This window comes from Squalius cephalus (assembly GCF_949319135.1).
Source record: "Squalius cephalus genome assembly, chromosome: 7".
NCBI lineage: Eukaryota > Metazoa > Chordata > Actinopteri > Cypriniformes > Leuciscidae > Squalius > Squalius cephalus.
Window position 1 is genome coordinate 29,617,491 of NC_137128.1, and position 22,568 is coordinate 29,640,058.

General features: G+C 37.3%; 1 protein-coding gene across 3 annotated transcripts; it reads right to left on the bottom strand.

The window, feature by feature from the left end:
- Positions 1-1,016: 1,016 nt before the first annotated feature.
- Positions 1,017-20,957, bottom strand: jph1b (junctophilin 1b). 3 transcript variants are annotated; one of them, XM_079876117.1, is made up of 6 exons: positions 20,245-20,957; positions 16,399-17,161; positions 8,525-8,643; positions 4,821-5,482; positions 3,116-3,213; positions 1,017-1,345 (listed from the first exon to the last, which is right to left on the bottom strand). In XM_079876117.1, exons 1-5 carry the CDS (start codon positions 20,621-20,623, stop codon positions 3,133-3,135), a joined length of 2,004 nt encoding a protein of 667 aa, XP_079732243.1. In that variant the 5' UTR covers positions 20,624-20,957; the 3' UTR covers positions 1,017-1,345; positions 3,116-3,132. The 3 variants fall into 3 exon arrangements, with proteins under 3 accessions (XP_079732243.1, XP_079732245.1, XP_079732244.1); XM_079876119.1 differs by having other exon boundaries at positions 1,017-1,186; positions 20,245-20,899; XM_079876118.1 differs by having other exon boundaries at positions 1,017-2,942; positions 20,245-20,899.
- Positions 20,958-22,568: the final 1,611 nt, after the last annotated feature.

A 22,568-nucleotide genomic window follows, 5' to 3' on the forward strand; every position in this document is an offset into this window, starting at 1 on the left:
ACTTCCGAGTGTTATGTCTGTTGATCGAGCCTCTATTTAAGGTTCGTTCTATATTAACTGTAGTCCACTATGGGGTCCATGTTCATATACTAAAAGAGAATAACAAAGCAGCTGGTGGGTGACCTTCCACTCGCTCCAGTGAGCTCAGAGGAGGAGAGAGACGACATAGGCTGGCGCAACTCTCATGGTGCTCAAATACGACCCTCTACCAGCCAACAGCAGCTGCTTCGCACTATTTTGGTCTTAGGATCACCAAAGCAATCCTCTAGACAAGGAACAATTTTCACACTCGAGGGGGAAGGACCACTCTAAAATAAAGCATACCTGCACTTAGAGAGGCAGTAATGGGAGCCCCCTGTCTGAGCTGTACTCTGTCTAATAATTTTCTGTATTAATCTGTATAATCATTTAAAACTCTTCTTTGACTTATAATAGGTTATTATATGATTTGGACTGGGTGCTGGTCAATGAAATGGGATAAAATAATGTCAGAACATGCATCAAGACTTTGCAAAGTCACCTTTTTAATTATAATTTTTATCAATAATTTCCAAAAAAAAAAAAAAAAAAAAACATTTCTTCATATATACGTTTCAGTGTTATTAAGGTGTGTGGGACAGTTCATATCAAAACTTTCATCAACCTTTAAAATGAAAACAATACATTCAAATGAGTTTGAAAATGTGAAGATATTACATTGACATATTAAAGCCATTTCAAATGCCGTATTTAACCCTTCCGTGCTGTTGCAGGTCCTTTTTTTTTTTTTTTACCCGGTTTATTCTTTAACACAGATTTACTGCAACTTTTTAGCCTAAAACTTCAATGCAGCCTGGATTCTTCCACTGTGAAGTTTTGTACGGTCAATTTGACCCAGTAAGAGCTACGCTGGATCTTCAATCGTGACAGCACGAAAGAGTTAAATGCTGTTTTACACCAAAACATCTTAAATACTTCGTGGTTTTTTTTTAAATACAGAAATTTTAACTTTGCTTGGTAAAAGAGATGCTTAGAAACAAAATGACAAAAATCTTTATTTATTTAACAAATGCCAAATTTCATGGGGAACTTTGAATTACATCTAATATGCATCAGGTCAGGGTGGAATATAAACAGAAATAGAAAACAAACAAATTAAAAATAGCCATGTACATAGCCGATGAGTGTAAATCAATGGCGTTTCCCCCTGCCACAAAAAGGAAAAAAGAAATAGTTCTTTAAAAATAAGTCTGTTCTACATTTGAAGATTAATCTCTCTTGTCAAATGACAAGCCATCATCCATTCTGATGCTCTTCTCTTCCCTCCTCCTTCCCTCTCACATACTCTCGCAGTCTGACAAAACCTCTGTAAAAATAGTCAGCCTGTTACTGCTGAAATTCATTCTTCACACGACACATACAGCCCCACATCCGTGGCCACCAAATACAACGCGCATGCAGGATGTTCGAATCAATCAGCAAAAGATGCTGTGCTGTAATTTTAGTCAAGGCCATTAAGTGTCCAACTGTTGACTAAATATATTCTGACTTTGTATATAAAATATATCTATTTATATGTATACATTTGTCATTTAAATACTGGTGCAAACGCACCATGTGCACATTAATTGCAACCACATCCTCATGCACCACCAGACTAAAATAATGGAGAATAACAGCAGATTTCCACAAAATTCCTAATTAAGACAGCATTTCAAAAATCACATATTGTCTGAGGTAAACTATAACACTGTTATAAATTCTTTAAAGGCAGCCATCTCTACATTCGCATTTATAACCAGTGGGTCGACCTGAATGTATTCAACACAATTTTGCAGGCATAATATTGAGGCAGGTACCGCTCTGCACATGTCAAGTTAAGGGGTAGAGCGAGGGGGTGTAGGGGTCGGTGGGGGGTTAGAGGGCACAGTATATCAGGCCATGAAGATTAAAGGTGCAAAATGTAACATTTAGTCATTTCTCAAAAAATAAAAGCCATGCATTATACCCTACAATAAGTACAATGTCAAACATACTACAAACATACCATTCTTTTTTTTTTTTTTAAAGAAAAATACACACAATTTTAAAATAATACTTCAAATAAATTTTTTGTTTTTAATCAAACCACGCACTGTACTTGCATTTTTCAAAAGCCAATATTTAAATAAATAATATTTGATTTTGTTTTCTCAGTAGGTCATCTTAAAGTTACAACTGTAACATGCTGTTATTTTCAAGTTTGATTTCTGAGAATGAGAATTCAACAGGCTAGAGATATTTTCATCATCTTTAGCTACAGGTGCAGAAAAAAGAACACAACAGAAAGAAAAACGTCAAGACAAAGTCGTTAAACCAGTACCATGCACAGGCGTGTCATGGATGAATCTCCTAAAACAGGAGCAGATGTTAGACAAGGCTGTAGAGATGGGTAATGGAATAAGACTGGCAAGTGACCCTTTCAAAATGTGCATGGTGTTTTGAACCAAGTGGAAAGCGGACACTGGTACACACTCCTGCTGCCCAAACACACTGGCAACCCACTGCACATCTCCCCTTTAAAACGTCAGTTGGTAAAATAGTAAGGCAGCTGTTTGCTTCTGTCAACTAAAAGTGCATCTCCGAACATATCCAGTTAAGTCCCCCCATTCCACCCCTCCCCATAGCAGCGGGGGTGGACATGCACTTGACTGGGTACGGCTTGGATCAGCAGATTCTTTTTCTTTCCCAACGACTGCTTGCTTCAGCTTTCAGAGCCCAAGCGAGTAACAAATCATCGCCAGAGGAACTGGGTTGGCTCAGGTCGAATGGTCCGGGTTTCGTCTTTCTCCCATGATTTGCTCTAATTCCAGTCGTCCAGTCCTTTGCCTGTGTCTGAGTCTGACTGGCGTCATTTTGTTTTAAAGGCCATTGACGCAACTGCGGAGAATTAGGGGCCTATGCCGCTAGTTTTCATGAGCTCACTGAAGGGTCGAAACAGTTAGAGGGTAAGTAATTATGTTGAATAACATTCAGGCACAGCTGCAATTACATGGCAAGAGTAAGGTAGACTACATTAGTTGGTGACTGACATGGGGCAAAGATCAGGTTCTATGGCAACCTGCAAAAATCCTCCATTTGAGTGCGAGAGTCTTACCTGAGTTTAATGTTCCATCAAGTGAGAAAATGGACAAAAATAATTGCCAGTCCAATATTTATCAGCATCACTAGAATGACCAATATTGAGTTGGGACCCTGAAGAACCAACAAGAGACAAAGCTGTAGATTAGCAATCGAATGTAGAGAAACTCAAAACGCCACCTGCTCTCAAACAGCAACTGAAAATATTCTGGCCAACACAGAAAAGCCGATAATCATTTTCATTTTATGGTCGATAAATGGCCAATATTTAAATTCTATAATATTGTGTTTAAATAAATGTAAATGTAAAACTAACAACTAAATCATTTTATATACAATCTCAGAAAAGAAAAAAAACAGGTACAAAAGCTGTCACTGGGGAGCTACCCTTTCAAAAGGTACACCTTTGTACTTTATTTACCCCTAAAGGGTGCATATAAGTAGTGAAGGGATGAATGATATATCAGTACCATATTGATTTATTGGCCGAAATTAGATATTTTCTAATGTATTGGTATTAGCCAATATTGTATATTTAATTGCAGTATTACATTCTACTATTCATACCTTTACCGTCATGTAACTAATTTAAACTAATTTTAAACACTAAGGGCCCTATCTTGCACCCAGCGCAATTGACTTTGTACACCGACGCATGTTTCATTCCTATTTTGCACCCGACGCACAGCAGACTTTTCCCTCCACAGACGCACGTCAGTAAACTAGGAAATGAACTTGCGCTCCCGGGGGCGGTTCAGCGAAAAGAGGAGGCGTGTTCCGGCGCAAACGTTCCCTGGTGCTATTTTGCAGTTCCAGAAAACAATTCCGCCACAGACCAGGAAAAACCTAGTCTAAAGTCAGTGGCGCGTTTTCAGTGGCGCGTTCATATGCTATTTTAAGGGCGCATGCTTGGCCATAATGTAGCGTGCACAATGCGCATACACTTTGCTTCTCTCATCTACACAGATACACAAACCATACATAATTACAAGGAAAAATATTCCACGCGAGGGAAATCATTGTGGTGTCCATGAAGATGTGAAAAAATAGACATAAATCTAGCTTACATATTTACCCAAATTATTATACGCCTGTTTAACCGAAGCTTATTTGGGTGGGTTTCTCCCATCCCCATACAATGTCACTTCTCTGTCTTTTACGGCCCTGACGAGAACGTAGTTCTCCTCAGCTGAGAACCGCTCCTGGCGTGCGCCTGGCAAATCCGCCATTATAATAGCAATCCGCCATGGAACAAACGCGCCTGCTCTTAAAGGGAATGTGAGATGACGCTGTGATTGGTTTATTGCACGTTACGCCCAAACCACACCTATGAGTAATGTAGCTACTTCAGACCAACCCATTTTAGATTTGCGTTGGGCGCAAGAGTCATTTATCCCGCCGTTATAATAGCAACAGCGCCCGAGATCCGCCCACAAAGTTACTTGCGTTTTGCGTTTGATACTTGCGTTTCAGATCGTTAAAATAGGGCCCTAACTCTTTAAAACATTAATAACACAGCTAAATATAATGTTTAGGTAATCTCAAAAATCTCTTTTTTTAAATAAATAATATAGAATTTTAATATTGATTATATAGATATCATGCATCTGTGAAAAATAACATTTTCGAAATACTGTGCAAAGAGCACAGTTATGTTATTCAGTATGCAGTCAAGAATAGTCATTTTAGCAATAAATGTCATGCATATTGCAGCTACTTACTGATTCCTCCTCAACAATGTCAGTAGTAATTTCCATGCTGGCTTTCTTAGTTTCTGCTAGGCTCTTTGGCTTCAATGATTCTTGTTTCTTCAGTTTGGGCTCGGGTTTGCTCTCTTTGGCCATTACTGGTTTGGGTGTCGGTGCACGGTACTGCTTTGCAGGTGGGGGCATCCTGGCAAGAGCAGTCGGCATTACATGGTGTTCTTCATCCTCCAGATCATCAGGTGGCATCATCACCTCAGCCTTCACAAAGTATCCATGATACTGGGAGTGCAGCTCACCGTTCCCAGGGCTGGAGGCATTGGCGACCGGCGCCGGCGGCTTGGAGGGTTTGGCTACAGGTACTACATCCTGTTTTACTTCCTGTTTTTCTGATATCCTGGAAGTAGCCTTGGTGACGCCCGCTGCCAGGTTTTCGGCAGAAGGGGGCTTGTTTTCTTTGATGGCTTTAGGGGCGCTTCTGTTAAAGAAGGGCTTTTTCTTGCTGAGGGGGGGTGAGGGAGGTGGTGTAGGACCGGGGCTTTGGGAAGGGGACTGGTTTGGGGTTGTGCCTTTGCGATAAAAGTGCGGACTTCCTGAAGGTGATTTCTCTTTCTTTTCTTCTGGTACTTCTTTAATCTCAATGGGCTCACTGGAGAATCTCTGCTTGATATAGTCAGGGCCTTAAAAAGGTATAAAGAAAGACATAATTAGTTTTATATTTTAGATATCAATATTAATTTTTTATTTAATATGTGTATTTTATATCAATTTAATATTTTGTTTTATTTTTATTACATTTTATATAGACTCAACATCTGAATCTTAATAAAACCCAAATGTAATAAGATCAAATTATTACTGTCTGACAAAAAGACCTTGATAGATCTAAATGCGGCTCAAATGCTCAATACTCAAGAGTGCTGCTTGTGAATATCAAGCTCAGAATAAACTGCCAGCGCAGATGCAATTTCACATTTTCAAAGTCTCAGTCTGTTAGTGTATATACAGGGATGGACATTAAGAACTTTGCCACTTGCTTTTATGATTCAAGTCTGAGCTTCCAGTCATTCTCCAGATTCTCTAGACCACGGGTATGGCCAGAGTGGCCTCACAGCTGACACAGATGGGCTTTCTAGAACTTGCACTGGATCGTGTCCAGGGCCAGGCTAAGACTGCGAATAAATCACACCGTTTATCAGCCTTTTTACAAAGCTGAAGTGTGGAACAGCTCATCCGCGGAGAGCCTTGACAACAAGCACTCTCAAAAAACAAACAAACTGTAAGTACATTTCAGGACCCTTTCAGTCCATGTTGTTCCCCTGAGAACATTATGTTGATGCTATGATGAGGCAAAGAAAATCATTTTAATATTTCTGGGAGAGCCTGCAGGTCACATGAGAATTTATCAGCCTCACTGCATTGAATTAAGGTGATTTTTATTAAGTCTGTAAGATTGTATATCATAATGTGGCTTTCAAATGTACTTGCAGCAGCCTAATGTGAAATTAAACGTATTGTAAACTAAAATGAGTGTGTCTTACTAATATAAATATTTGTTATTTTTATCCCAATTTTTTTAAGACGTGATTTCTGCAGCAAGATTATATTGAAGAAAAATGAATGAGCCTGACTAGACCTGGACAATATTTACCTAAAACATGTGCAGGCAACGCAAGTCCGAAGAATCGTCTCCATTTCAATTCATGAGTTGGAAAATGACGGAGCATATAAAGGGACATGGTGATGGGGGAAAACTCTTCATAGAGAATTTTTCCCCTAAACAGCAGATTTAATCCCACTGTGATTGTTCTGTCAAAACTGGCTATTGTTCAAATACCTGACTGCTGTAATAAACATGTTTGACTGCAACGACTAATTTGTTTTTTAACAGCCGCTATTTTGAATCCTGGAAGTAGAGATGCAAAGTATTTCAGGAAGCAAGAATAGTTTTGAACAGCCGTATCCGTAGCGATCCACAAAATGTAAAATACATTTAACTTCATAAGAAAGATGTCACTGGCCAGCCATGCAAACCTGCAATTGAGTTGGGGGGTAGGGGATTTAAGGAGTCCACTTGGAGTGTTTGGGAATTATCCCAAAACCATTTGGTAATGTATGGACAAATGCCAAAGGCTTTTTGGCTTTAAAAAGGCTTTATATGAGCAAAGTGGTTGAAGAAACTCTGGCCTCCCCGAACTGAGGTTGATGTGATATTATTGATATGAATCATACATGCATGGGCCATGTTACATTTATCAAATGCTAACATACAGTGGTGGACACTGGACAGTAAAAAAGCATTTTTACTTTGTTACTGTAAGTATATTTTTCTAGTATCTCTACTTTTTCGCAAAACTTTTATTTCACACTAAAGCATATTATTGTGCTTTTTACTATATTTCAAAAAAACATATTCCTCATTTCGAACTGAAAAAAACACCACCCCCTCTGAGACATGAAAGCGATGCCCGATTCATAACCAAGCTGTTTCTTTCCAATGAACCTGATGAATTGTTTCACAAATCACACAGAACAATTCCTTTGTGAACCGGACTGATCTGCTTGCAGCTGTTCTTTAATCAACAACTCACTGATTTAATGATCCAGTCAAAATGAGCCAAGCACCAGGATATCATCAGAGCTTGAATATGCGCGAGACTGATGGCGTGAAAAGTAAGTTATAATGCCGAATTTACTGTAAATTGATTACAATAAATGAAACCATATTAAGGTCATGAGTGTCAGTTATCTGTGAACTAAATCTACTAAAAAAGCTTTCTTTTTTCACATTGAAATTCTTCAGTGTGGACATGTCACCGTCTGTATGATGGTTTTAGGTCAAATAACGAAAGTTTCAAATGATATAAACTCATATGTTTGCAATAGTGTTCATCTTTAAATTTTAATATAGTTTGCCCTGTGTGTCGTCTGTACATTGTATTGTATTTGTAGCCAGATGTTTAGCTACACAAATTAAGTTTTTCCTCATTTTTAAATTACTCTATGGTATATTATTTCACTTGCTTGCATACTCAAATTATCAGTAACTTATTTTAGTATACTGAAGTTTAATGTTTTGCTAGTGTATAAGTGGTTTGGGTAAAATAATAAAAAGTTTGCTTATTTGCAAATCAATACATATTTTATAGTCTGCACTAATCTTTGTTGACTAATGACTATTCATACTAGTGCTGGCTAGAATAATTAATAAACATGGTTCATGGATAAGTACTTTTAATTCTTAAACATTTTACTCAAGTGAAATTGAAAGTATGTACTCTTACTTGTACTAGAGTAATATTTTTTTAGGGTATCTGTACTTTTACTCAGGCACTTGATGTGTACTTTGTCCACCACTTCGTACCCAGTGGTTAGGATATATATAATATAATGTTATACAATAAAATATACAGACAATGTCACGCATACACCTCTTGACCCTAATGTTTTCTTAAGTAATTTGCAGTTATTAAAAGCAGTTGGAGCTGGGCTCAGAGAAGCAGTAGATAATTTATGCAAATGATATTCCTCCCCCTTCAAAACTCATTTGCAATTGCATCTGCTCTCTTTTTCTTTGCTTGACAGGGAGGCAAAAAAAGAGACACTTGACCCAGACACAAAGACAAGGACACAAAGGGAGTAATTAGGGAGGGGTGAAAGGGCATATAAAACGTGTGTGTATGCATGAGAGAAAGCGAATGTGTGCATGGATGGTGGGATACCTGGTTGATGGAAGTTGGGGGACAGTTCTCTGGCCACTGCCCTGGCGATATCAGAGTCCTGGCTGGCAGACAGACCGGCCTGGTCAGCTGCCTCTGCTTTGGCCCTGGCGTGTGCGGTTCTGGGTAAAGCAAAGACACAGAGCTGGAGTCAGACAGCTTGGAAGATAAGATATGGGAGAAGAGTGCATCATTTTAACACTGCCCCTGGCACTGTCAGTCACCACCACTGCAGTGGCTGCATGGCCAGAGTCCACAGAGCTGCTCACAACAAGCACACAAAGATGCATTCATTAACAAGCTAAGAATCAAGTTACTATACTGTGTACTGCTTTCATTTTCCTATTTATAAAAAGCGAATGATGCTACAAATTGAGCTAATTGTTGGCATTAAACTTTGGAAAGAGTACAAGACTGTCCTCTGTCAATATACAAATATCTAGGGCTGAGCAATATATACATATTTATTTCAAAAGATCTTAAGCTTTTTCAGTCTTCTGATAATATCTGATAAACACTATTAAACAGTGTTCAACATACATTACCGTTTAAAAGTTTGGGATCAAAAAGATTAAAAAAAAATATATTTTTATTCTGCAAGGATCATTAAATTGATCAAAAGTGTCAGTAAAGACATAATGTGATGTTACAAAAGATTTCTATTCCAAATAAATGCTAACTATTGAACTTTCTATTCATCAAATAATCCTGCGTTATTACCGTTTCCACAAAAATATTAAGCAGCGCAACTGTTTTCAACACTGATAATAAGAAATGTTTATTGAGCACTAAATCAGCATTTCTAACGGATGATGTGACACTGAAGACTGAAATGATGCTGAAAATTCAGCTTAGCCATCACAGAAGATGTCAAAAACATTAAACATCTTACTGACCCCAAACTTTTGAACCGTAGTGTGTCTTAATATATTTTTTCAGTCTTGTGATAATGTTTATATATAGGTATTTGCTATGAAATTTTTAATGCAAGGAGCATTTCTGAGTAATGATGCAAACAAATCTTCAAATCAAGAGTCAATTTAACGAATCAAACACTCTCTAAACTCTCAAACAACTCTAAACACTGGTTTTCCTACTAAAGCTCAAATCAAATAAATGATCAAACCGTCTCTATATTAATGGTCTAGTACATAAGACTTATAAAAAAGACTTAAAAATAAACTTTTTAGGACACTATAAGAGCATTAAAATCAATGTAATATGCAAAAGTTTTATGGTGCCTCCAAAGCCATTGTAAATATAGTGTCAATATTTAATATACAGCAAACTACTCCATATTTAATCCACAAAACGTTTAAATATAACTTAGTTTTTTTGTATCAGCCCCAAAATGCCTTAAATAACCCATCGGATTAACACTCGTTAAGAGGATGTATGCATGAGTAAGTCAGTTAAGACAGTTTTGTGTACAGATGTATGTTACAATATAATGCCTTCATATACAGATATGCAGTGCCATGAGCACTGAAAGGCCTCATGACATCAAACCTATTTTTAGTTGGTTTAAACATATCAGTCAAACTGGTCTGTTTTTCTTTTAGGCAGCGTCCTACTTAAATATTCCCATCGCATATACAGAGTAAAATATGAATATTAATATCATCTTCTCTCTCATTGTAAAAAATTGCATTAACCATTATTGTTTTTTGTATTCTTTGCACCAATATTTTACCAGGCCATGTAATCTTAACATGAATGAAGTCATAAAGTGTTACTTGAGTTGTCATGAAACATTCCAATCCAGACAAAGTATCTTTTGAAGTTCATCCACATTGCAACTGTTATGCTAAGCTTGCTTTTAAGGGATCATAGTCTTTAACTGTGGTGAGGAGCTTTCGGGACACATTCTAAGAAGAGCTGTGCGAGTAAATTATTGAATCTAAAGCTCTGGCTGAATGAATTAAACTAGCCAGCCTTCTATTTTCCTTCTAAAAAACAAAGCTTGAGTAATAAGGTCTGCACTGTATATACATGGTACAGTATAATTGAGACATATAACACTGGTCCTCTACTGAGAATTGCAATAATGATGATAAATGAAACATTAAATAGGAGGAATATATAATGTAAGCTTGATTTAGAGAGTCGTGTCATGGTGTGGTAGCACTAAAACAAATATACGGGTCTGGCGCTTGTATAGAGCAAAAGCAGTTCTAATACTCTGTGAGAGCGAGATGAATGCTTTATTATGGTTCTGCCCAAACCATCCCAGCACAGATCAGCTCACATTCAAAGGTTGAACACAACATTCAAAGGTTTGGGGTCAGTTTTTTTTTTAAATGAAATTTACAATTTTAATCAGGGATGCATTAAATTGATCAAAAGTGACAGTAAAGGGAAAAAAATAAACACTTTCTATTATTAAAAGAATACTGAGGAAAATGTATTACGGTTTCCACAAAAACTTTAAGCGACGAAACCGCTTTCAACGTTGATAATAATAATGTTTCTCGAGCATTAAATCATCATATTAGAATGATTTTCTGAAGGATCATGTGACCCTGAAGACTGAAGTGATGCTGAAAGAATAAATACAATTTTTAAATAAATATTCAAATAGGAATCAGTTATTTTAAATTGCAATATTCCACAATATTACTGTTTTTTGATCAAATAAATGCATCTTTGGTGAGCACAAGAGACTTCTTTCAAAAACAAAATTTTACAGACTCTATACAGTAGTGCAAATTGTGAAATGAAACATGTAAAAGGAATTTAAAAGGAATAGTTTACCCAAATATGAAATCTTCAAAAGTCATTTATTTACTATTGTTGCCACATTTATGCATCTGGAAAGACATCAATAACATTTAGTGGTATAGATTATCAGTGAAAATGTACTTAATTTTTGGTATAACAATGCTACGGAGCCCCTAAAATGACACGCGGGTGGAAAAAAGTATGAGATGGGAGGAAAAATATTATTTTATATTATATAATTTTCATTGTTGAGTGAACTGTCCCTTTAAATATAACTACTTACTACTGATTAGAATTCCAAACTATTTAAAATAAACAAGCATGGCTCCTTTAAACACACAAGACATGTATAATATTAATATAATATTAAGAGAGCATCTACACTCTATTTGTCAGCCAAGTAATAAGCAGTATCTTCTCTAGGCGTTAATAGACCTAATGTAATATTCTTTGGAGTCTGAGCCAGGGAACATCTCCTAGGCGACAGATGGAGCACTTGCAGAAATTCTGAGGGTTTTAATTTGGCAGTGTCTCCTCACATTCGCCCACTCTATCACACACAAGAGCTCAGATAAAGATGTGAAAAGGAGCACATCCTCCCAGCTTGAGCTCACAGCAACTCAACACGTGTCTCGATTCTGATCTGTCCAGTTAGCTTTTGCAAACGTACATTTCTGTACATATTCTTATAGTACTAGTAGTTTATAAGATATTCACACTGATGTGCCGGACAACATTGATAAGTTATTTTCACATTAGAGGGCTGCAAATCACTACAAATGTTTTATCGTGATTAATCTCATAATTCTTAGAGAATTATATATTATATTATATTATATTATATTATATTATATTATATTATATTACTCTTTTTACTGTATTTTTGTTTAAATAAATGTGGCCTTGGTGAGTATAGGAGAATACTTTCAAAAATATTTAAAAAAATCCTTCCTTAAACTTTGGAATGGTAGCATATTTAATTAATCGCATATGCAAAATGTTTGCCTTGGACAGACATCAAACAAGCATAAGTGTGCCTATGGGAACTTTACAACATAAAATGTATTTCGCAGTCATCAAACCACTACAAAACGGAGCATATAAAGTAGAAAAAAACATTTATCTACACCAGTGTTGTAATGTAACGGAGTACAAATACTTCGTTACTGTACTTAAGTAGAAATTTCACGTATCTGTACTTTACTTCGCTATTTAAATTTATTTCAACTTTCACTTTTACTCCACTACATTTCCTAGATAAAATGTATACTTTTACTCCGATATATTTCCACAAAGCATCTTCGTTACTCGTTACTACAAAATAAAATCAGAAGAAATGTGTGCGACTGCAATAAGAGAGGTTTGGCGAATCACTGCTAGATTGCATTACGCACGCTCCGCACGGCGCGCGCTCTATTTCAGCGTAATGGTTGTTTGTTGCCATGCCAAAGGAGGAGGAAGCACAAATGAAACCGCCATGGAAGCACAAGCACCTACTGGAGGACCTCCCGTTATCGTAGACGACCACCCTGACACAGAGCTGCCAACTCTCACGCATTCACCGTGAGACACACGCAATTGACACTTTTCACACGCTTTCACGCCACACATCCATTTTCTCACGCACAGAAAAATCGCGAAGCAAAGAGGACACGGAGACCGACAGACTAGACAGAGCAGGTTAATATGATAGAAAAAAATCTCAGCTTTTTATTACGAAATTCAAACAATAAATACCGTTTTGGCACTTGTAAATGTGACGTGACAGATCCCTAGCGCACGTGAACCGATCTTCTATACTAGCTAATAGTAAATAAACACGAATGAACAATGTTAAAAGAAACAGTACAACTTACCGAAATGTATATTCATCATACATAATATCGATCAATCAGTGTTTTTCAACCGCGGAAAGGGTCAGTAAAACACCTGGAGAACAATTATGTCACATAACATTTAGCCTACCTCAGGAAAGCCATTTGATGACCATAATATAGGCTATAGCACGTTAGTTGGCTAGAAAAAAAGAGCTATAGAGAGTATTTAGCTAAATATGTGTACTATATTACATATTTATTATATTTTTACTTATATCATTAAATAAAGTTGTTATTATGATAAAAAACGCATTATATTTATATCTGATAGGGCTCTCTGTATGTTTACAGCATTAGGTGAGATTTTTTTTCTTGAGAAAAATTAATGCCTATCTTGTGTACCTAATATTTATCCAAATTAGTCAATATTGCATATTGTGATGCAAGATTATTTTTTTTTTACATCCCAACAACTTCCCCACCCACCCACCCCACAATAAAGCCACAATAAAGCCACAATAAAGTTCACAATCAAAGTTCTAACCGTTAAAAAAATAATAATTTACTTTTACTTCTACTTCAATTACTTAAGTACATTAAATATCAGAAAATTACTTTTGATACTTAAGTACAGTATATATCAGATACTTTAAGACTTTTACTTAAGTAATATTCTAAAAGGTAACTTTCACTTTTACCAAAGTCTTTTTCTAGTATGATACTTGTACTTTTACTCAAGTATTGCTTTCTAGTACTTTATACAACACTGATCTACACAAACTGTTGTGGAGGACAAACAGAAGATTAAAAAAGATGGTTAATCTGTTCAGGTAATCCCGCCTGTTAAAGCCTTGACCAAATCTACAAATTTGCAGGATCTTTCATAAAATCAACTTTTTTTTAAAAATCACCTCAAAAAAATTAAATAATTAATAGTTTCCACCAAAATAGTCTCCACAGTCTCCTCACCACTGTCATTAACAAAAAGTATTGAATAAAATGAAACTAAATAACATACAGTATACAATAATAACTATTATATTTTGGCAGGAATTATGATTGCCAGGTTAAAAAGTAAGTCTGTGATGACAGGATAAACGCACACATACACACGGCTCTAAACCTGAGTGCTCTAACAGATGATAACAGGACGCAGACTGGCTACTGTATCAGTGACGGCTGCAAGACTATATTCTTGTCAGCGATTGAGAAGCCAGCTCCTGCCTTGCCTTATTTAGTCAGGCTCAGTGCTGACACAGTGTGCACATGTGTGAGAGAGCACAGGCCGGAGAGCTGGAGAACCCTCTCTCGCTCTTTTTTTCTAGACTCCTTCAAGGCAATCTGAAGCCTCAGACTCTCTGCACATTCCATGAACCCTTACAGTGCTTATCACTTCTCTCCCTAACAATCTTCAAAGGCACTGAGATATTTTATTCATCCAGTAGCTCTGGGACATATTACTATTTCATTAGCTACATGGACTGTGCAAGCCTCATTACAGCAGATTTCATTAAAATTCATACTCTTTCAGCTATAAGAAAGAAGCCCATGGTAATGAATGAACAGGACATGGACACGGTTTTTGTGATGACAGAAAGAAGTAAATAACTGCATTAATAGAGCTAAGCAGAACGTTCAAGCTTGAAAACAATGAAAAATGCAATAAAGTAATACTAAATACTGTTAAAGAAGTACAAAAAAGAATAGTGTGTCATTATACTTTCTTTCCTTCATAAATCAGAAAAGGAGAAATAATGCACTGGTCGCTCTTGAAATTACAAACAATTAGGACTGGAGCCTTCAAGCTTTAAAAAGATCTGAAATCGAGAACCAGATCGGTCTGATTCATTAAACTGTATCATTCAGATCTGTTTTGTGAACTGAATCAACTGACTCACAGAAAAGCTCAGACTCAAAAGAATAATTCATTCACAAATCTGACATCCCTACTGAACTCTTTTGAACACAGCAAGGAAAGCTGGGGTGAGTGTAATGTTTTCCAGCATATAAGTAATATGGATCATTTTTATGATATTTTTTGGTGCTTTTTGACCATTTTAGAGCTTGACAGCCCCAGCCCTCATTCACCCATATTAAAAAGAGAGCCGAGGATATTCTTAAAAGATTCACATATTGTGTTTCACTGATTTCAAACAGTACAAGTTTGGAACATGAGGGTTCAATGATGACAGAATGTCCATTTTTGGTTATGAGTTTTGAGTTATCACTCTAAGCATAACGTTGTCATTCTTACTACTATCTGGTGCCTTTCATGAGAGAGAAAACAATGTCTGAGGAAAAGAACAAAAATGAATAACTAAATGTGTGTCTCAAATTGAAAGGAGATCACAAGTGAGAAAACTTCCTAAACTTCAGAATCAACACCATGCCAGCACTAGCACAAAGGCTCACATGTCCTAACATAAATCAGAGGTACCACTCAGCTCACACAACATTATTGAGTTCCTGTTTAACACACTCTGATCTTCACAACCTGCTTCAACTTGCAAAAATCGATCTGTGCCTTTAGCAAGCTTTGTCAATGAATTACAAGAGAAAAAATGAACTTTTAGTGGTTTTCTAAAGTGGGAAAATGGCGTTTAGAAAACAGTAATGGATATTCCCTTAATCATTCCATGTGTGACTTAATTGATAATTAAGTGTTATGTATGATAGATATAAAAATAACTGATGGTAATTCAATCTCAGAGGTATGAAGCAGCGTCGCCTTTGAAAACGCATTTGCAATTTGATTTGCACATCCCACCACACCATGAAGTTACATAAGTATCTCCTCTGAGCTTGATACATCTGTGCTTAACTTCTCTTAGGAATGTATATGCAGTACATGCAATTACTCCTCTAAACATTTATTAAATGATTATAAATGTTACGACTGGCACCCCTGATTCCTCTGTGACTTCATTCAGTGCATCCATTCAGTACATCCTGTTGGCTCTGCATTGATTATGTGATCAGCATGAGAGCTATGGCCGGGGGGCATGTGATGGCACTCATGCAAACAGACTATTCATTGGGGCTCTTCTGCACAATAGCTGCCTGCCTGTTTGCCTGGTCACTTACCTGCTGCGTTTCACTCATTCACATGAGGGCGAATGAGCAGCATTTAGCTCCTTTACAGTTTGGGATAAAGCATGCATGTGCTATGTTGGTTGGAGGAATGTAATTATTGTGAGTTAGATGTAGAAACTTATGTCTTATGTGCAAGATAAAGGAAAAAAAGAGATCAGAAAGAGAATGAGATAAAGAGCTGAGATGTTTTCATAAATAGATGCAATTGAAAGTGTGGTGTAGGATTAATCTGGAAGAAGCATTAACCTTGAGGTGGCGATTTCTACTTTTGTTCGGGAAATGGCAGACGCTCTTATGGCTCCCTCAACGGCACGGTCCACTTTCTGCTTTGTCTTGGTGTTTTTGAGGGGAATAAGCTGCTTCTTGATACCACGCACCAAAACGTTATTTTTGTACTTCCCCTCTTCTTTCGTCCCATCAGGGAACATTGTGCACCCATAGCCATGCCGCTTGTTGTTTATCCACTCCCCTTCGTATTTCATCCCATTGGAGCGTTCGCTGACACCGAAACCATTCCGCTTGTCATTCTTCCACTCGCCCATGTACGACTCGGTCGTGGTGGCATCGACGTTGTCCTCAGTCGGCAGGTACTCGTCTGCCACTTCTCCATCACCAAAACTAATGGTGGAGTTTGCGTCGCTAGAGCTTATGCGGCTCATGGTGGCGTCGCTTCGCGCCGAACTGCGCTTGCTGGATATGGAGGAGCGGGAGTCGGACTTCCTAAGCTGCTTGAGGCTCCCGAACAGCGAACCCCGTCTGAAGAGGCCCTTTTTTTTGCCGGAGCCCACTTCGCTGTCGCTGTGGAAGTTCAGGACAAAGCCCCCGCGGGTGCCAGCGGGGCTGTCGGACATGTGGTCGTGCAGGACAGAGCCGTTACTCTGCTCGCTGCGGAGGGAGGCCAGTGAGGTGCGCAGCGGGGAGCGGATGACAGTGGCCATGCCGTAAGGCACGCTCTGACGTACGCCATAGCCGTGTCGCATGCCACCCATCCACTGGCCCTGGTATGTACCTGGCAGAGGGATTAGAGAGACTTTAGACTAGATATTGCATAACACATAATACAGGGATTACATACAAAAGAAAACACTAGAGAAACTAACACGTCTAGGTGCTTTGATGATTTTAAGGAATGTTTAGATTTTTTTTATTGAGGCATCACATTATTTCCAAGCTAATTAGATTAAATAATGAACTAGATACATTAATTAAAATAAATAGATGTTTTTTTTAAATAAATAATTTATTCATTATTTACATTTATTTATTTGCATTCCATGAATACTGAACACAGTATTAGTGAATGGTATGTCCATTTCCTATTTTAAGGAGTTCTAAACTGCAAGTACTAATCATAGGCCTTCTTTTATTATTTCCTAAAATCTTTTAAAAGAATCTATTAAAAGACTGAATTCAAGAATAAAGACAGCTTGCTGGAGGGAAGCGTCCACTAATTGATAAATCATTTTAAGAACAATTTACCATAAGAAAAAGTGAATAAAATCTTTCAAAACACACTAATGTTTAAAAGTTTTCAATGTTTTTGAAAGAAGGCTCTTATGCTCACCAAGGCTGCATTTATTTGATCAAAAATACAGTAAAAGAGTATGTTATTACAATTTAAAATATCTGTTGTCTATATATTTTAATAGGTACTTTATTCCTGTGATGGCAAAGCTAATTTTTCAGCGTCATTACTCTTAGTCTTCAGTGTGACATGATCTTTCAGAATTTACTAGTGCTAAGAAAATTGTATTATTACTAGTATTAATGTTGAAAACAGTTGTGCTGCTTAATATTTAACTTTTTTAAGGATTCTTAGAAAGTTCATAAGAACAGCAATTATTTGAAATATAAATCTTTTGTAGTATTAAATATCTCAACTGTTACTTTTGATCAATTTAATGTGTCTTTGCTGGATAAAACCCTTACTGACCCAAAACTTTTGAACAGTTCATACATGTACACACTATAAACATTAGGCATTTTTTCTCTATTGCCTCCATGTCTAAGAATGAGTTTTTTTTTTTTTATCTTCAGCAAAATGCATAAATAAAAAAACATCAGATTATAACTGAATAAATTATCATCAGGCAAGTAATATACAGGTGTAATCTTATCCACGTTATGACGGTGAATTGACGAAGTGAACAGCTCTCCCTCCTATATCTCATACGCCAGCCTGTCAGACCTAACAGCTTCAACAGCAGAGCCAGCACTATTTTAAAACATGGGAGTAATCTGAGCTGTTGTGAAGTTTGTGGCTCCAGCCAACCATAACTCTTATTTATCCATTAATTCCTTATGATATGCGTATGTCTTTGAAGAATCAAAAATACAAAGGTGTGCACAGCCCACGCACCCTAACTGGGCTCAGGTGCAGGACAACAAAATAACAATAATGAAAAAAAGAAAGATGTCATTGTCAAGAATGTCATTGTGTCTGATGAAGACCTTATAGTCGAAACGTCGAGCTTTCAATAAAAAGTTGTTTGGAGCTGTTACTTTCAGTGTGCGGACATCACACTTCTTTTTTCCATTCTGCGTATGTCATTGCCTTCTCTAGAGGATTAGCAATGTTGAGAAGCTAATATTCAAATAACAGGTAAAATGGCAGAATGGAAGTGACTTATGGTATATATACTGTGCACAGCAGCACTCTGTCTCAGCAGCCTAGCTGAGCTATCAGTTCTTTCAGGACTTTTTGCAGAAGATGAAAGTGAGTTATGAGTAAGTGGTAATGTGTGACCCTGCCTAATAAATTCGACAGTAGGCCTAACTCTCTGACGCCACCACATTTCAAGAAAACTTCATGGTTCTTGCCAAAGTCTTGTTGAAATATCAAATTACCTTGGATTAAAATTTCTTCTTTAAATACTTAATAATGTACTGTGCAATGTTAAGTTATTTGAATAGTAATGTTGTTTATGCACTTTGTAACTTAGTTATATTTAATAAACCAATTTCTGAATGTAAGAAAATACATTTGGACTATATACATTTAGTTATTTTAAAGATGTTGCAATATCAGGTATTAATTTTATTCAGGTAACATACACTGTAAGTAATGTTATTAGTATATTATATACATGTATAACATGTATTATAATTATATAGCCTATATATTTAATAGGACAATAATTATAGAGTGAAATTCTGAGAGTAAAAAGTTTTAAAATATATAGTGTAAAAAAATATATATTTTACAATGGCAATACACATGTATTTACCACAAATTAATGCTAAAATTATGTTTTTGTTGTGATTTATAATATGTTGCTTGGTTAATGTTATAGCATTATTTAATTAATTTCAGTTCATCTTATGGCCTTCTAATTTACCACCTATTTGTCTGTTTTTCAATACAAAGCACATTCAAGTACATTTGTAGATTAACATGATATTAGTTAACAATATATACAGTAGCCTATGCTTATGAACTGTAAAATATACAGCCACCAAAATGCCACTTGTAATGTGTGAAACATTGTTACTGTATTTTTAGGCGTTTGAAGAAGTATAGATTAAATTAAATGGTGGACAATTCCACACTTTTAACTTCATTTTTAAATAAATGCCCATTTTCTTATAGCCTATTTAACTTCCAGCGACTGAAATGAGGGCACATAACTTTCATGTTACAATATGTTTTGCAAAAGGAATAAGTTGAGACAAGAGTTTGTCTGCTGGTCTACTAGTCTGGAGAACTTTCATTTGACATGTTGCAGATGTAACTATTATTAGCCATGACCTCTATGAGCAACTTCTGCTGACCAGTCCAGTTATACGCCATTCATCAACTCAACTGCATGGACAAACTGCTTCATAAATCTGTAGACCGTGATTTATAGGCAAAATCTAACAGTCAGGCAGTGGGAATAACTCAAGGCACAATGTTGCTTTGATCTTTCACAAAACAAGAAGAAGAAAAAAAGAATCCTTATATTATACTTAAGAGGCCTTAGTTTTATAATGATAGCCTATATTACAAAACAGAGACCTGATTTCAATCAGCAGCAGCAGCAGCATCACATATAGCCTACGCAAGACTTTAAAGAACATTAAATAGGTCAAGTGATGTTTAGCTGAACTCACCCCCGTCTCCGTATGTCTCGACCCCATATCCATCTTGCAGTCCATTACTCCATGTGCCTTCATACCTGGCAGGTGTATTGAGACTCTGGCGAACCCCATACCGACCCTTAAATCCGTGACTCCACTCCCCGCGGTACAGCCACCTCCCCTTGGACTCCACGCCGAGCCCGTGCCGCTTCCCCTGAGCCCAGTAGCCCTTGTATGTATTCCCACTGGGCCAGGTGTACACCCCGACTACCTCAAACCCGTTGGACCAGGACCCGGAGTATTCGCCCTGGCCCTTGGGGCCGGTGCAGATGCCGTGTCCGTGGGCTTTTCCGTCATCCCATCCACCGCAGAAAGTGCCGCCATCGTCGAAGTCGAACCGTCCGCCCGTCATTCAGATGAAGGGTTGAAATGAAAGTGTTTGCGTCTCGATGGTTGGTTGGTCGTATGTCGGATGCTCAACAACAATAAAATGGGGGGTAAATATCAGACTGCGGGCGCAGTGGTGTGATGTGGTGGTGTCTGGTGGAGATGGGTGAGCGCGCGCATTGGTGCGAGTGTTGGAGGATCGCGCACAGGCGCCGGAGCCGGAGGCGCTGTCACTGTCGCCGTTCCTGGCTTTTTTTAATGATCCTCTCCCCCCTGTTCGCTTCACAGGGAGGGAGAGAGCGAGGAGACAAGAGCCCAAAGTCGGGCGAGAGACACCCAGCTGATGACGTCAATACTACAAGCCCGCCCTCACGCTGTACCACATTCACATCGTTTCACATTATGGGTGGGTGAACGCTGCAAGTTTTAGTTTTTGATCCGAAATAGGACCAGATAGAGAGACAGACAGATTTAAAATCGAATGTTTAACCATATTTAGTAAATATCTATTTCCCTAGTAAATAACATTATTTCCCTTTCCATATTTTTCAGCTCGTCCCTTTTATTTTATTTAGCATTTTGTAAACTTTTTTTATGTTTTTTTTTTTCATTTATTATTTTCTATACACCGTACTTTTGTAATTTGTACGATTTCTATACTGAATACCATAATTGTAGATAGATAGATAGATAGATAGATAGATAGATAGATAGATAGATAGATAGATAGATAGATAGATAGATAGATAGATAGATAGATAGATAGATAGATAGATAGATTTGTTGTGACAAAATGGCCTGCAAGAGGACCTTCAGATTTATGGATCTGGCATAGAGTTTTATTGCTTCTAAGTTCTCCCACCAACAGTCAGACCAGTTTAGTCCACAATTAAGTCTATAATTATTCAGCTTACCTTATTGTAACTACTAAAGAAAACATTGGTAATGTTGTCACAACAAAATAGCAAGCCACCGTTATGATCATATGTGGCCCACGCTTGTCCTGGGTGGATTTATGGCAGCTTTAGTGGTGGAAGTGATTGGCAACTACACTCTTCTAGCCAAAAATAGATCCTGAAAATGTATAATTTATCTGTGGCATCAAAGTCATTTAGGTTACAGAACTGCCAAAACCTTAACCCACGTGTGCCATCTGAACACACTTCTGCAGTATGTCGCCCTGCAGATTGCAATTTCTTTATATAATGAATGCTCAGATGATGTCAGACACTTGCTGAAAGATGAATGAACTTGTGCCATGCAAAAGGTGACAAAGAACGTCATCAGTCCTCAGAATAGAAAGACTGATCCATGTGGACAGTATTTTACAACAACACTAAAACAATGAACGCAGTAGTACATAGCCTACCCCTGCTGTGGTAAGTTACTACTGGGGGATACAAACATTTGAGAGGCTGTGGGGAGAGGCAGTGAAAGTGTAGATCTCATTTCTTGGTTTCATGTTGAAAGGGTGTTTGTTGTGAATATTTAGATCTGGTGTCTTCATTCATACATTCCTTGTTTAGCTCCTGGGTAGCATTTAAAAACAACATGGTCACTTGTAGTGGGAAATCTACTCACATTCAGATAAAAGTTGATATATTTCACATATAAACACATGCATATACAAGTTTGCATGTATTTTTGGTTGCGTATCAAATTTCATACACACATATGTGTGTGTGTGTGTGTGTGTGTGTGTGTGTGTGTGTGTGTGTGTGTGTGTGTGTGTGTGTGTGTGTGTACCTGCTTAACTATGTTTTGGGCACAAATTTATACCCAGAAGTGACCAAAACCTTACAAAATCTCCAAAAAACCTCCCTTTAGGGATGTCCTCATTTGTAAAACTGGTAAAAAATATTAAAGGCTTTTTAAAAATGTAAAAATGCAGAAAGTTTTGTGTGATGGGTAGGTTTTGTAACACGCATTGCCAAACAAGCATTCTTTTTTCAATTCATTTATACCACCAA

Excerpts from the sequence above, each read along its gene's own strand:
- jph1b (XM_079876117.1), bottom strand. The coding sequence starts at position 20,623 with ATGACGGGCGGACGGTTCGACTTCGACGATGGCGGCACTTTCTGCGGT. Across the intron at positions 17,162-20,244 it reads CGAGACATACGGAGACGGGG|GTACATACCAGGGCCAGTGG; the intron begins GTGAGTTCAGCT and ends TCCCTCTGCCAG. Across the intron at positions 8,644-16,398 it reads GTAGAAATCGCCACCTCAAG|AACCGCACACGCCAGGGCCA; the intron begins GTTAATGCTTCT and ends TGCTTTACCCAG.